General features: G+C 38.2%; 1 protein-coding gene across 8 annotated transcripts in view; it reads left to right on the top strand.

The window, feature by feature from the left end:
• The window catches only part of R3HDM1 (R3H domain containing 1), an 87093-nt gene that overhangs the window by 27974 nt on the left and 46577 nt on the right, over positions 1-12542 (top strand). For 7 of the 8 annotated variants that reach the window (XM_074144769.1, XM_074144772.1, XM_074144771.1 and 4 more), the window contains exons 2-3: positions 3945-4153; positions 5072-5282. In XM_074144769.1, the coding sequence (XP_074000870.1) occupies positions 5112-5282 (171 nt within the window). In that variant the 5' untranslated portion in view covers positions 3945-4153; positions 5072-5111. Of the gene's footprint in view, positions 1-3944; positions 4154-5071; positions 5283-12542 lie in introns of those variants that run through there. The other variant, XM_074144768.1, reaches the window with a different exon arrangement.

Here is a 12542-nt window from a genome sequence, read left to right as displayed (position 1 = left end):
TTATCCAATTACTAGTAATTCACTATTGTGGGTCAAGAACACAAGGTTGCATTACCAATTTCATGGAATCTGTGGCTAGAATTAATAAAAAAATTGTGGGTTTTCTCAGGTGAGCAAAAATTCATCTTTCTGTTATATGTGTTTTGCTGTTAATCTGAAGCACAAGGTTTGTCATTTACTTGTGTGCATATAGTGAGTCTGGTTGACTCAAAATAGCTACATTCTATTAAAAAAAAAGTATTATTTTTTGTCGATTACACTACACGGCTTTTCTGTCCGTTTTACTGTAGCGCAAAATCTGCAGGCTTTAAATCTATCTGCAGGCGGAAAATCTGTTCATAACAAGTTATAAGGTGACTGGAAGTTAGGTTGTTGTAGAAAATAGGACTTTTTTTCTTGTGCACCAGTTTTCTGGGTTGGCATAGGAAAGCAAATAGTTTGCAGCATGAGTTTTGCTAACTAGGTATGCTAATAGACTTTTTTTTTAATGGTGGTGCAAAGGATCAGAAGCTCTTAGTGAATTTGATATAATTAAATAAAAAACTTCAAGATGTTGATTACAGTTGCTACATTTGTGACTTGTGTAGGGAGTAGCAATTAAATTTCTTTTAATTTCTAAGGTTATATTTGCAATTGGACATAAGTGGGGTTTTTTCTGTCTTCAGCCTGTAATTTTTTTAACATTTCTTGAAGTACAATACAAATCACACGTCAGTCAACAAAACCCAACAGCATCTCAACTGAAGTCTTGTTTACAGTAAAGGTTGTTAATCTGGGCTTCTTCAGAAATCTTAAATCACCGTCTGGATTGTCTGGAAAAACCAACTCAACAAACAAACAGAAACGCATATCCTTTGTGGCATTTCTGCATCTTTTTATTTCCAATTTGTTCTTTCATCTGTAGTCCTTTCCCTTCCATTAGATTGAGTGAATAGGGTCTTTTACAGACCTGAATCACAGCCCATCTTTTATCTTTCTTTTCCATGCTTCTTTGCAATAAGATTTATTAAGTCGAAATGTCTATAGTATCTCATACCTCTTATCGAACTGTTATGTTTCTTCAGATCTAAAACAGTAACTGTGGCCAAGCTTTAATCTCACCTGCAAGGAAACCTGGGAGGCTGTGGGCCATTGTGCTGCTCTTTCACGCCATCACCATCTTCTCAGTCATACCAAGTAGCTCAGCACAATGACATGTTCTCTTCAGACTTGTAACTAATTTATCTTAGCGCTTCGGGAAGAGGTGTTGGATGCTGCATGCTGTTGAAAAAACAGTTTAAAGTTCTTCTTGCCCAAATCTCTTTTGCAGGGTTTATTTGGGGGCAAGGGAGAAGTACATTATTCTTCATTCTTCTGGTGCATGTATCTTCTGAAGAGTCACTTTCTGCTGTTTTTACAGTTGTTTTCCAGGAAGGGATCAGGAGATTGCAGTATCTTTATGTGTATACAAAGCAATTTGGATACATGCTGGTGGTACTGCTGTGGAATGTAGAGAATATTAAGTATTTCACAGAATCACAGAGGTTGGAAGGGACCTTTTAAGATCATCTAGTCCAACCAATGAAAAAAAAAAAAAAACCAACACAAAAAAACAAAAACAAAACCACCACACACGCAACCCACACACACACCACCACACCACCCAACACTAATCCATATTCCCAAGCACTATGTCAACTCCTCTCTTGAATACCTCCAGGGATGGTGCCTCAACCACCTCCCTGGGCAGCCCATTCCAATGCCTGACAACCCTTTCAGTAAAGAAATATTTCCTAATATCTAACCTGAACTTCCCCTGGCGTAACTTGAGGCCATTGCCTCTTGTCCTATCATCTGTAACTTGGGAGAAGAGACCGACCCCCGCCTCTCTACAGCCTCCTTTCAGGTACTTGTAGAAAGCAATAAGGTCTCCCCTCAGTCTCCTCTTCCCCAGGCTGAACAGCCCCAGCTCCCTCAGCCTCTCTTCGTAAGACTTGTGCTCCAGACCCCTCACCAGCTTCGTTGCCCTTCTCTGGACCTGCTCCAGCACCTCAATGTCTTTCCTGTGGTAGGGGGCCCAAAACTGGACGCAGTACTCGAGGTGGGGTCTTACCAGTGCCGAGTACAGGGGGACGATCACCTCTCGGGTCCTACTCACTACACTGTTCTTGATACAGGCCAGGATGCTGTTGGCCTTTTTGGCCACCTGGGCACACTGCTGGCTCATGTTCAGCCTGCTGTTGACCAACACCCCCAGGTCCTTTTCTGCCAGGCAGCTCTCCAGCCATTCTTCCCCAAGCCTGTAGCGCTGCCTGGGGTTGCTGTGACCCAAGTGCAGGACCCGGCACTTGGCCTTATTGAACCTCATCCCGTTGGTCTCAGCCCATCGATCCAGCCTGTCTAGATCCCTCTGCAAAGCCTCTCTACCCTCCAGCAGATCAACACTGCCACCCAGCTTGGTGTCGTCTGCAAATTTGCTGAGGGTGCTTTCGATCCCCTCGTCCAGATCATTGATAAAGATGTTGAAGAGAACCGGCCCCAGTACCGAGCCCTGTGGGACACCACTCGTGACCGGTCGCCAACTGGACTTCATTCCATTCACCACCATTTGCTTTCTTTTGTTTCATTGTAAATCCTGCTTCCCATCCTCAGTTCTGCAGGTTTCTCTTGAAACAGGATGTGGCTTTTCTCTCATGTAAAGTCAGTGTTAAATTCAGCTAGTTACGTTATTCTGTATTAAACTCTTTGTTGAATTACTACATTGAATTATTAAAACTGATAAAAGGCTGGGCGTTGTCACAACCTGACTTTGTAATTTTTATATTAATTGCTTTCTAGTGACCTCATATTGCAGAATGCTTAAGTGCTTTCAGATTCTTTCAGCTAAGATGCAACTTGTTGGAGACAAGTTGCATGACTTGTCTTTCCATCCTTTCTTCCTCCATGTAGTGCAGCTCTTTGCTTCAAAAAAAAAGAACAGTTTAGTGCAGGTTCTTCACCTACATCGATTAAAATTGTGTTTACAACCATGGAATAAATGTCTCAATTGTTTCTTAATTTGACTTCAAACAATTCTGATGTTTTTCACTTCTTTGTTTTCCTGAAACAATTCTAATTATTATGTAGTTCAGCTGAGGTGACAGAAGATGTTCTTGATGTTTATTATCACTTGTACTCTTTTTAATAAGCCCCTGACTAGTCATGAGGAAAGTGTTTGGGGAATGCAATACAGAGAGCCTTTTCAGCTGTTTTATTTCAATGTATCTTTCACAGGATTAAAAAAGAGTTGTTTCTGTTCTTTGCTTTAGGATATTTTTTCTACATGTATCGGTTGCGTTTTGTTTGCTATTAGATATCTGTTGTTGCCTTCCACTTCAAATGCATCCTTCCTCGGGGGTGGTGTTATTATTTCTCAGAAAAGCAAGTCTGAAAGAGGGAAGGTGGAACATTGTCAGTTTTGTAGAAATTTGTAAATCCTCATTCAAGGGCAATTAACTTTGTTGAAAACTGTCTTCTGTAATTCAAGTTGCCTAAAATATGGATCATGTATTGTGCTTGTAGATTGCTAACTATGACAAAGAGAAAAATGCTGTTATGGGAACAGGGATTTGAGATCTCATGGCCTGTTACTCCTCCACACCTGCTGGGCTGCTTATTTCAAACTGTGTTTTCGGTCTCTTCTGGAAGATACCTGCTTGTTTATAGAAACAGTGCTTCACTAGGAATGCCAACAGAATGTTTATTGTGACTACGTGTTAACTCTAGTACAGAAATATCTTGGGAGTCTAATGAGAAATGTTATTACGGCTAGATAAAGCAAGTAGAATGAAGAGATATGACAAATGCTGATTTCTTCTGTGCTTGTTTTTCTTGAAATGACTATTTAGGTTTTTGGGTGTCATCATGTTCCCTCTCCCCTCCCACTCCAAATAAAAGTATCATGTGTTCTCTTTGTTGATTTTTAGGCATTCAAAAGGGATGTTCTTGCTGATTCAAGACAACATAGTTCTGTCCAGGACTCTACACTGGGGATAAGGACATGGGACTCCTCCTGCCAGATTCCAGATGGTTCATTACAACTGACATCTTGGTTGACAACTGTGAAAAGGAACTTTGGAGTATTTTATTTTATTTTTGTGAGAGATCACAATCCCCAAACTGTAGGACATATCAGGTACTAAATCAGATACTTACTTAGACTTTCCATAATGTTATTTCATTGTTATTTGTTTTCTAGGAAGTACTCTAAGCATTCAGATCTTATTCTTTGTTTCTTTTAAGAAATGGAAATTTTTGATTTTGCGTCTTGCACTGTAGCTGATTAATGACAAGAAGTTGTATTTCTTATTTCTTAAGGAAAATTGGGGTGGTTTTGTTATAGCTTTAATCATTAGAGTTATCTTTATATAGTATTTAAAATTATTATTATAAATTATTATTATAAATTATAATTACCTATAATTTTTGTTATTATCCTAATTACCAAAGCTGTCTTTTTCTGTCTTTTTTATTGCTTTTGAGAGAGTACTTGCTTTTATTAAGACTAGTTTTGCTACGTTTAGATGGTAGGATAGTTCCTACATTCAGAACTTGCCCAGTTGTTACCTGGCAACTTAGAAACTTAAAAGTTTTAATGACATTTATGAGTATTTGCACACTTGTTGCATTATGATTCAATTATTTACTTTCAACCCTTTAAAATGAATCTATATGTAACTCTTTTGTCCTTTCAAATAAGAAGAGCTTCCCTTGTTTCTATTGGAAGCTAGTTTGATTTGGAGTATCTGAATGCGCAGGCGTGGTTTTTTTTTTTTTTAAATACAGAAGGGAAAATCTGCAAGCGTTATCCTACAGCGTAGCCCTTAGTTATCATTTGTATAGATGTGTGTTATTATAAGCCTCTTGATAAAAGTGGTTAAAGAGAAAATGATCACACTCTTCCTCTGATACAAGACAGGAAAAAACATCATAACAGGAAGGGGCATCGTTTTTGCAGCAAAATCATGTTTATTTTGGGTAGCTGTGTAAGTATGTAATTTTTTTTTAATTAAGTTAAAATTACTCAGTGATCCACTTTTTCTTTGTCCTAAAGGTTCCATATTTCTTATAGAATTTTAAAATAACCTTTTCTAATGAGGATGTCTGATATTCTTACTGTAAAAGATGAAACTGATGCAATGAAGGGTTCAGAAGCTGAATTTAAAGATACAGACCCAGTTGAAAACCTTATAAAATCAGGAAGTCAGGAGCAGATCCAAGTGGAAAAGGATGAAAATTGTCCTGATGGCAAAAACAATATGCCGGTAAGTTTTTTTCCACTTTGTTTTTCACTAATATATCATAAGTCTGTATCTTGTTCTCCCTTTCTCATGATTGTCTTATGTATTTCTTTGGAACAAGTCTGGAAAACTTGACTGGCCTTAGGAAAGCAAGTAGGATGGTTATTGCTTCCTCTCTCTTCCTTTGCCCCACTTCTTTGTTTATATTGATGTAAATATGAAAGTCAGCCATTTTTAATTGTTTGAAGTAGATGAACCAGACAATTTGTCCGTCTTTGTGTTTTCCTGAGTGCACGTGTGAAGTTGAGTTTTTTTTATATTGTAGCAGAACAAGAGAAAAACTCTGCACTCAAGCTGTCTTTTGCTGTTGCTGGATCCTGACAGAGTTTCAGAGACTGAGCTACATTAAGAATACGCTTTATAATAATAGTGTGGTTTGATCAAAATGCTAAAATGTTTAGTGTTGCTTGTATGAAGAAAGCACTTGGAGCACAGCGCAGCATGTCTGGTGACCAATGTAGGGCTCTTCAGCTATGTGCACCTTACAGGTGGCTCAGGTGTAACTCTTACAGCAGAACTGTACAGTATAAGGCTAAAGTAATTGGATGTAGGTAATCCAAATCCCCAAGTGTCAGAGGAATCAAATCAGCAGAGCTGCTGAGCCAGTAGGTCTGGGTCCTGCCCTAGCCACCAGCAGGAGGTCCAGCCTCTTCTCCCTACATTGAAGGCAGATAGAGCTGGTGAGCTATTATCCATCTCGGCTACTAGCCAGTAGTCCCTGTACCTTCCCTTTTCATCCATTCTTCACTGCTTGACAGTTTTGGTATGTGATTTATTAGGTAGGAAAGCTTAGGCAGTCCTCGTGCATACACCGTAGAGCTGATGCATATAAATGAATGACCTTTGCAAGGCGGGAGATGTACCTATAAAGAAATTGCGGCATCAAATTTCAAGTGAGAAAGAGAGAGGGGGAAATAGTATGAAAATATCTTGTGTTAAAGAAGAACACACCAGTATGGATGTGTTAATAATTTAAGGCAGCAGATTTAATACCTCTGAGGTTCAGTTGTGCAGTTAGTGTTTGTGCTCAAGAACCCTGAGAGATGGGTCTCTCTCACATGGGACAAAGTAGCTAATTCCGGGCTGAGGCTGCCCACTTGGTCATTGAAGACTGTAGGTGTCTTGGGTGAGGTGAGGAGTTAAGGAAAGCAGCTGAAATCTTCTGGCACAGCCTAGAAAATGGGGCAAATTTCTAAGAGAAAACAGGGAAGCTTGTGTTTGACAAGAATAAACAATTTTCAGATAAAAATCTCAATTGAGATATGGGGTGTGGCAGTATTCTCTTATGGATTGAAAAAACAGGACAGTAGCTTATTAGATTCTTGTTATTGAGAACTGAGTTCTTTTGGGAGTAGTTTTGTTCAAGACTAACAATTCAATGTTCCACTGAGTGAAGTAAGCTCTATCTGCTATGTTAAATTGCTTACAAATAAATCTTGTAGGCGACTGTAATAACAATATGGTTTTACATTTTAATATCTGCTGGCTTTATTAAGGCTGGCATCAGTAATTTTATGGAAAAAATAAATCCTTAAAATGAAATACTTCTCCTATAACATATGAGAAATAACTGCTACTGAAAAGCTGGTAGATGTTATAGCTGAGCTGGTGTTTTCTTTAATCAATAGAATATCCCAGTAGTGAGCTTAAAAAATAAATTAAGGTTTATTTATTTTCATACAGTTCAGTAACTTGGAAAAATTTCATTCATGTTTTCTCGTTCAACAAATTTCCGTGTCGAAACTTCTATGAGACTCAAGTGGCAAATCTGCCTTCTTGCAAACAAGTGTCGGTGTAGTCTAGAGAAATAAATCTGTTGGTGCTGTCAATGGTTTGGTGAGGGGCTTGGTTGCTTGGTTTTGCTCTTGTACAGGAGTAATAGATTCCAGATTATTCTGAGATGTTGTGCATTAGTAACTTATTTGTTGCTCCTCACACTGTTTAGGGGTACAATATGAATGAGAAAAATATCTTACTAGAGTACATGGCTACCACTCGATTTCTTCAGGCAGTGTGAGTGGTATAATTGATGTAGAGATTATTAGGGAAAGTTTTTTGGATTGTCATATTTGGAATTGACTGTCAAGTAACATTTAAATGGGATTGGAAATAAGAGGCACTCATATGAAAAAATACCTTTACAGAAGTCATGTGCATGTCGGTACTCTGGTAGTTTTTGTGATCAAAAAGGTTTTGGTTCACCAATCGCTGTTGTCACCTGACCTGGATAAGATTAGGAGGTGGGAGACAACAATTAATTCTGAATCAGCTAGAATACGGGGTCTGAAGTTCGCGTTTGTCACTGGATGATGGGACAGGTAATACTTCATCCACTATGATTACTGCTGCTATGAAGTTAATGTATCAGGAAATATTGAAATAACCTGGATTTATCTTACAGGATAGTGCTTTTTATTCACTAATGGAAAGACTTAGGAAAAAAAAAATATTAACCTTTCTGTAACTATTCACGTTGGCTAAGGTATAATCCAGAAAAGGAGGTATGTTCTTATTCTGCAATCCATGCATTAAGGGAATTGGTGGAAGAAGAATGATAGTCTTGGAAGAAGAGTAATAGTCTTAAATACTGTCATCTCTGCACTGAAAAATAACCATTAATAAGTATATGTAAATGATGATTGCCAAGGCAGTAAAAGACTGAGAAAAAGTAAACTGCATGTCACTGCATATTAGAAAAAGCACTTGCAGGCTGTGGAGAGTAAAACGAAAATACCACCAACAAGAAATGCCTCACGGAAGGATGGAGGCTGGTATGATGTGGGCAAGGCAAATATTGTATTGAATATAATTCTCTTTTGGATTTATGCTACTTAAGCAGATCTCCTTGTCTTTTAGAGGAATTAACAACTAGACATCTCTATCTTTCTACAGGTTTCTTCCCTCCATACTAGCACAAACCTTTGTTTTCTCTGTCTATTCCACAGCTTGAGCTCTCTGAAGCCTTTCTTTGCCTTCTCCCCAGCTGTTTTGGCCTTCTCAGGGTTTCCCTGTCTTTGTCTCCAAAATACGTGACTTAATACTTTTTAACAGATAAATGATCAAGCAGATTCTTGTTTAGTTACTTTTGAACTGTTGAAAATGCCTCTATGTCCAATGGTGAAACTATTTTTTCCATCTGTCATCCTCTACTATGTCATGGAAAATTGCTGTCAGTACTCACTAATACAGGACAGCAAGTAACTGTAGACCATGCTGTTCTTTCCTTCAGTACTACAAAGCTATCTGTGGTTGTTAGGACTGTAGCCCTTAACTGAATTTAAAATTGAGACCTAATTTAGAAGAAAGGTGAAAAACTGGATGTCCTTAGCACGCTCTTTGTTCAGGTCTCTCATGTCACGCCTGTCCTCTGAAACATCCAGATGGGACTTCAGAAATAGATATAGTACTTTCTCACAAAACCTTTCCCACTTCTAAGTCTGCCATCTTGTGCTTGACCTGTTCTTATCCAACTTGTTTAGACAGCGTAGTGATGATAGAGGAAGGTGTGTAACAGCTCCAGATCTGTACTTTGTATTTAATATACATGATCTGTGGAGGTAATTAAGAAAAAATAAAACAGGCAAATACTCCCACTGAAAGCCTGGATATATATGACTGTATGTGTTTGGTAAACGCTATCTTAATTTCCTTTTTATTTTGTAGTTGGAAATGAAGCGGAGTAGTTGGTCTTAAAAGTTGTTGGTTTTATTTTTTAAACAAAAACCTAATCATAATTTTCATTGTGCAATTGTTTAGTATAGTTGCTTTTAAACATTGTCTTGAAATCATGCCCATAATGGCTTTAAATGGGGCATGCATTTATTTTTAATCTTGCTTTCATTAACACAATGTTTTCTCAGGTTGTTAAAAGTGTTTGAGAGCTGCAAATAAAGATATTGCTTAATTTGCACTCACTAATTACATATTCTAAAGTAGCTATAAATTGTTTTTTACACAAATGGGAACACAAAGATGCTCTGTAGGAGCAAAACAGTAAATGCAGAGAAATTAGGACAGAACTGAAATACACAGACTTGAAAAGAGAGAACATGTGCGTTAACAGTTACAGCATGCATTGACTGCCTGTTGTCCTGGAATTCCAGTGGAAATGCAGTTACCCTCAGTCGGCATGGTTTTGCCCGAGAGAGGAACTGTTCCAAATAATCTTCAAGTTTTGTGACTGTAGTTACTGCTGATATCACAGGACTCTAGGGTTTGGATTTCCAGGCACAGACATTACATTGCAGGCCTTTTCTCACATCAGCTGTCCAGCCAGACCAGATTTATTCCCGTGTTTACATGTCAGGTGTGTGGTGCTTATCCCTCACAGTTACAGCTGGATGCGGGGCCTTGCATTTCAGGTTTTGGCATCCTTAAAGTCACACAGGAAAGCAAGGAATCCATGCCTATCAATGGATTGTTTTACAAGGCAGTTGTTTCTAGATAACAAGTCTTAATATGAAAGAGCTGGGGTTGTTCGGCCTGGACAGGAGAAGGCTCCGGGGAGACCTCATAGCAGCCTTCCAATATCTGAAGGGAGCCTACAGGAGAGCCGGAGAGGGACTCTTTGTGAGGAAACATAGTGACAGGACAAGGGGTAATGGTTTTAAATTGGAAGAGGGGAGATTTAGATTAGATACTAGGAGGAAATTCTTTCCTGTGAGGGTGATGAGGCACTGGCACAGGTTGCCCAGGGAAGTTGTGGATGCCCCATCCCTGGAAGTGCTCAAGGCCAGGCTGGATGGGGCTTTGAGCAACCTGCTCTAGCGGGAGGTGTCCCTGCCCAAGGCAGGGGGCTTGGAACTCGATCTTTAAGGTCCCTTCCAACTCTAACCATTCTATGATTCTATAATATGATGGGTGGGATGATACTTACCTCATGTAACTTTGAGGTTTGAGTCATTTCAGTCAAGGGAGAATCTCCCTCCTACAGTGACCCCCCAGTTCTCTGCAGTGGTATTGGTGATGGTCCCTAAAAATTGTCAAGTGCTTATGAAATTGAGTACCATGGTATCAAAATACCTTAGTTTACTACCCTGAATATCCTTTGATTAACTTACTCCCCGTAGGTTGCAAATACCTATCTTAAAAAAACCAAGCAACAAAACAAAAAACCAACAAAACAAAACACAAAAAAACCAACAAAAACCACACCACAAAAAAACCCAGTAACTTGAAATGCAGCTTAATTGACAGTGTCAGTTGGGTTGGCTTTCCAGCCTGGAAACAGAACTGTAATTCTGCAAGGAAAATGGAAGGTGAGATACAACACACCTAAAACGCTTAAAGGAATGTACCATCAAACTCGTCCTATTGTGACTGAAATCCAAAAACCACATTAATTTTAAACATTCCTACAAAGAATTCAGGTTTGATACTAGATCATTTCACTTTCAATATCTCAATTAAATTTTGATGCATTTGCTTCACTTTCTGGCATGAACAAATAAGTTTTGGCTGCAGTGAATGCCTGAGTATTTACTGAGGTAAGGTGAGGAGAAGAGACATGCTTTGTACAGATCTTAATTAAATTTAATTATGATATGGTTCCTGCTTCCCAGAAACAATCTCTTCTCTGTTTTGTTTTTTTTTTTAAATCACTCTTAAAAGTAATTGAAATATGTATGTCTTATCTAATTAGTGAGCAGAAACTTATGTGTGAAGGTTTGGTTAACAATACTAGAAATTCTGTTTGGCTAGTTTAAAATGTCTTATGTCCTGTATAACTCAGTAGATTTTTTTATTTTTTTTTCCTCCCTCCCTAAATGGTGGACCTGGGGTGTTTGTTTCCATATACTCTTTTGAGTTGTATACTGTCTTCAAAGGTTCCAAAATTTTGCAAAAGGTAAACGGTTGCCCAGATGTAGGTTCTTTTGCCTGTTGTTTTGACAGTGAACTGAGGATACCATTGGCAGTGCTGATTTAATTTTAAGTTTACACTACTTAATTTGAACCTATCTAAGATAACTGATGCTGGAGTAATTGATGTGAGGCTGGGAAATCATCCAGTTCTTGAAAGTGTAGGAGCTTTGTATAATAGAAACTGTGCTAGGGCTACGCAGAGTGCCAGCTTTCAATATGCAACATCTGCTTTCAGCGTAACTGATTGAAAGAAAAAAATATTTTGCAGGTAACAGCAAAATTCCAAGTCCCTGTATTGTTCCAGGTATGAGAACATTTGAACTGTCTTTGCTGCTCAAAATCTCTGCAAGCTTCCTTTAAAAAAAAAAAAAAAAAAGATGGGTTAGTTCAGTAAGTTTTCAGTGCTGCTATTTAAAATCCTGTTATATAGGGAAATGAGCTTAAATGAGCTCCCCTTCTGCTGCTTTTCAGCTAAGCTGGCACAGCATCCAAAAAAGATGTTTGAGATTTGAGGAAAATAAGAGAAATAGTGTTTCTTCTGCCTTTACGTGGTAGAACCTTTTACTTTAGGTCAGATGTTGTTTTTAGCAGCATGTATGTCCTACTAAGAAATTAAGGCACTTGATAGACATCTGCTTCTGTGAGCCTCGGGCAGGGAGGGCTGTCTTCATATAGTTACCCCTTTCATAAAGGAGTCCATTATTTTCCATTAAACAACATTTGAAATTTTATTACCAATGTTACTTTTTTCCTTAGAAATACTAGGCCTGTGCTCAGCAAATCCAGTTGTGTTAAGGCTTGTCTCTTCATCAGTTTTAGATCTACAGTGAAACCAGTACTTAAATTGTTATGCCATTGTAAATGCTTCTATTCCCGTGTAACTGTCACAGGGGTTTGAGTTTGTTTAACAGTTTCTTAACTGTATAGTTGAAACTCTTTTGTTAATTCAAATGTACCTTTCAATCATGCATACTGTAGCAAAATTCTGGTAATGCTTTCTTTTAAGAGAAACAATAGTAATAGAAGGATGGATCTGGAACGAGAAAGAGCATATTAATGCATAGTAAGTTACTAAAATAAATGGAAAAAAAAAAATTGTCCAGTAGCCCATTTTAAAGTCTACTTTCATAGCTCCTATGATGAAAAAAAAAACAACATGTTTTAACGTGCTTATGATGGGTCATAATCTGTTCCCTTGGTAGAGGCAATGCTTTTTTTTTTTTTCCTTCATATCATTGTTTCCAGGTAGGTTTCAGGAATAGGAAGAAAATTTATAAAAAGCATGTCATGTTGCCGAGGAAATTAGGACACGAGAATTTAAAATGTAGGAGCTGGCTGAGAGAATAAACTGCTTGGATCTTA

Source organism: Numenius arquata, chromosome 3 (assembly GCF_964106895.1).
Source record: "Numenius arquata chromosome 3, bNumArq3.hap1.1, whole genome shotgun sequence".
Lineage (NCBI taxonomy): Eukaryota > Metazoa > Chordata > Aves > Charadriiformes > Scolopacidae > Numenius > Numenius arquata.
The sequence above is the reverse complement of the archived record's forward strand: the minus strand, read 5'-3'. Positions and strand labels throughout refer to the sequence as shown.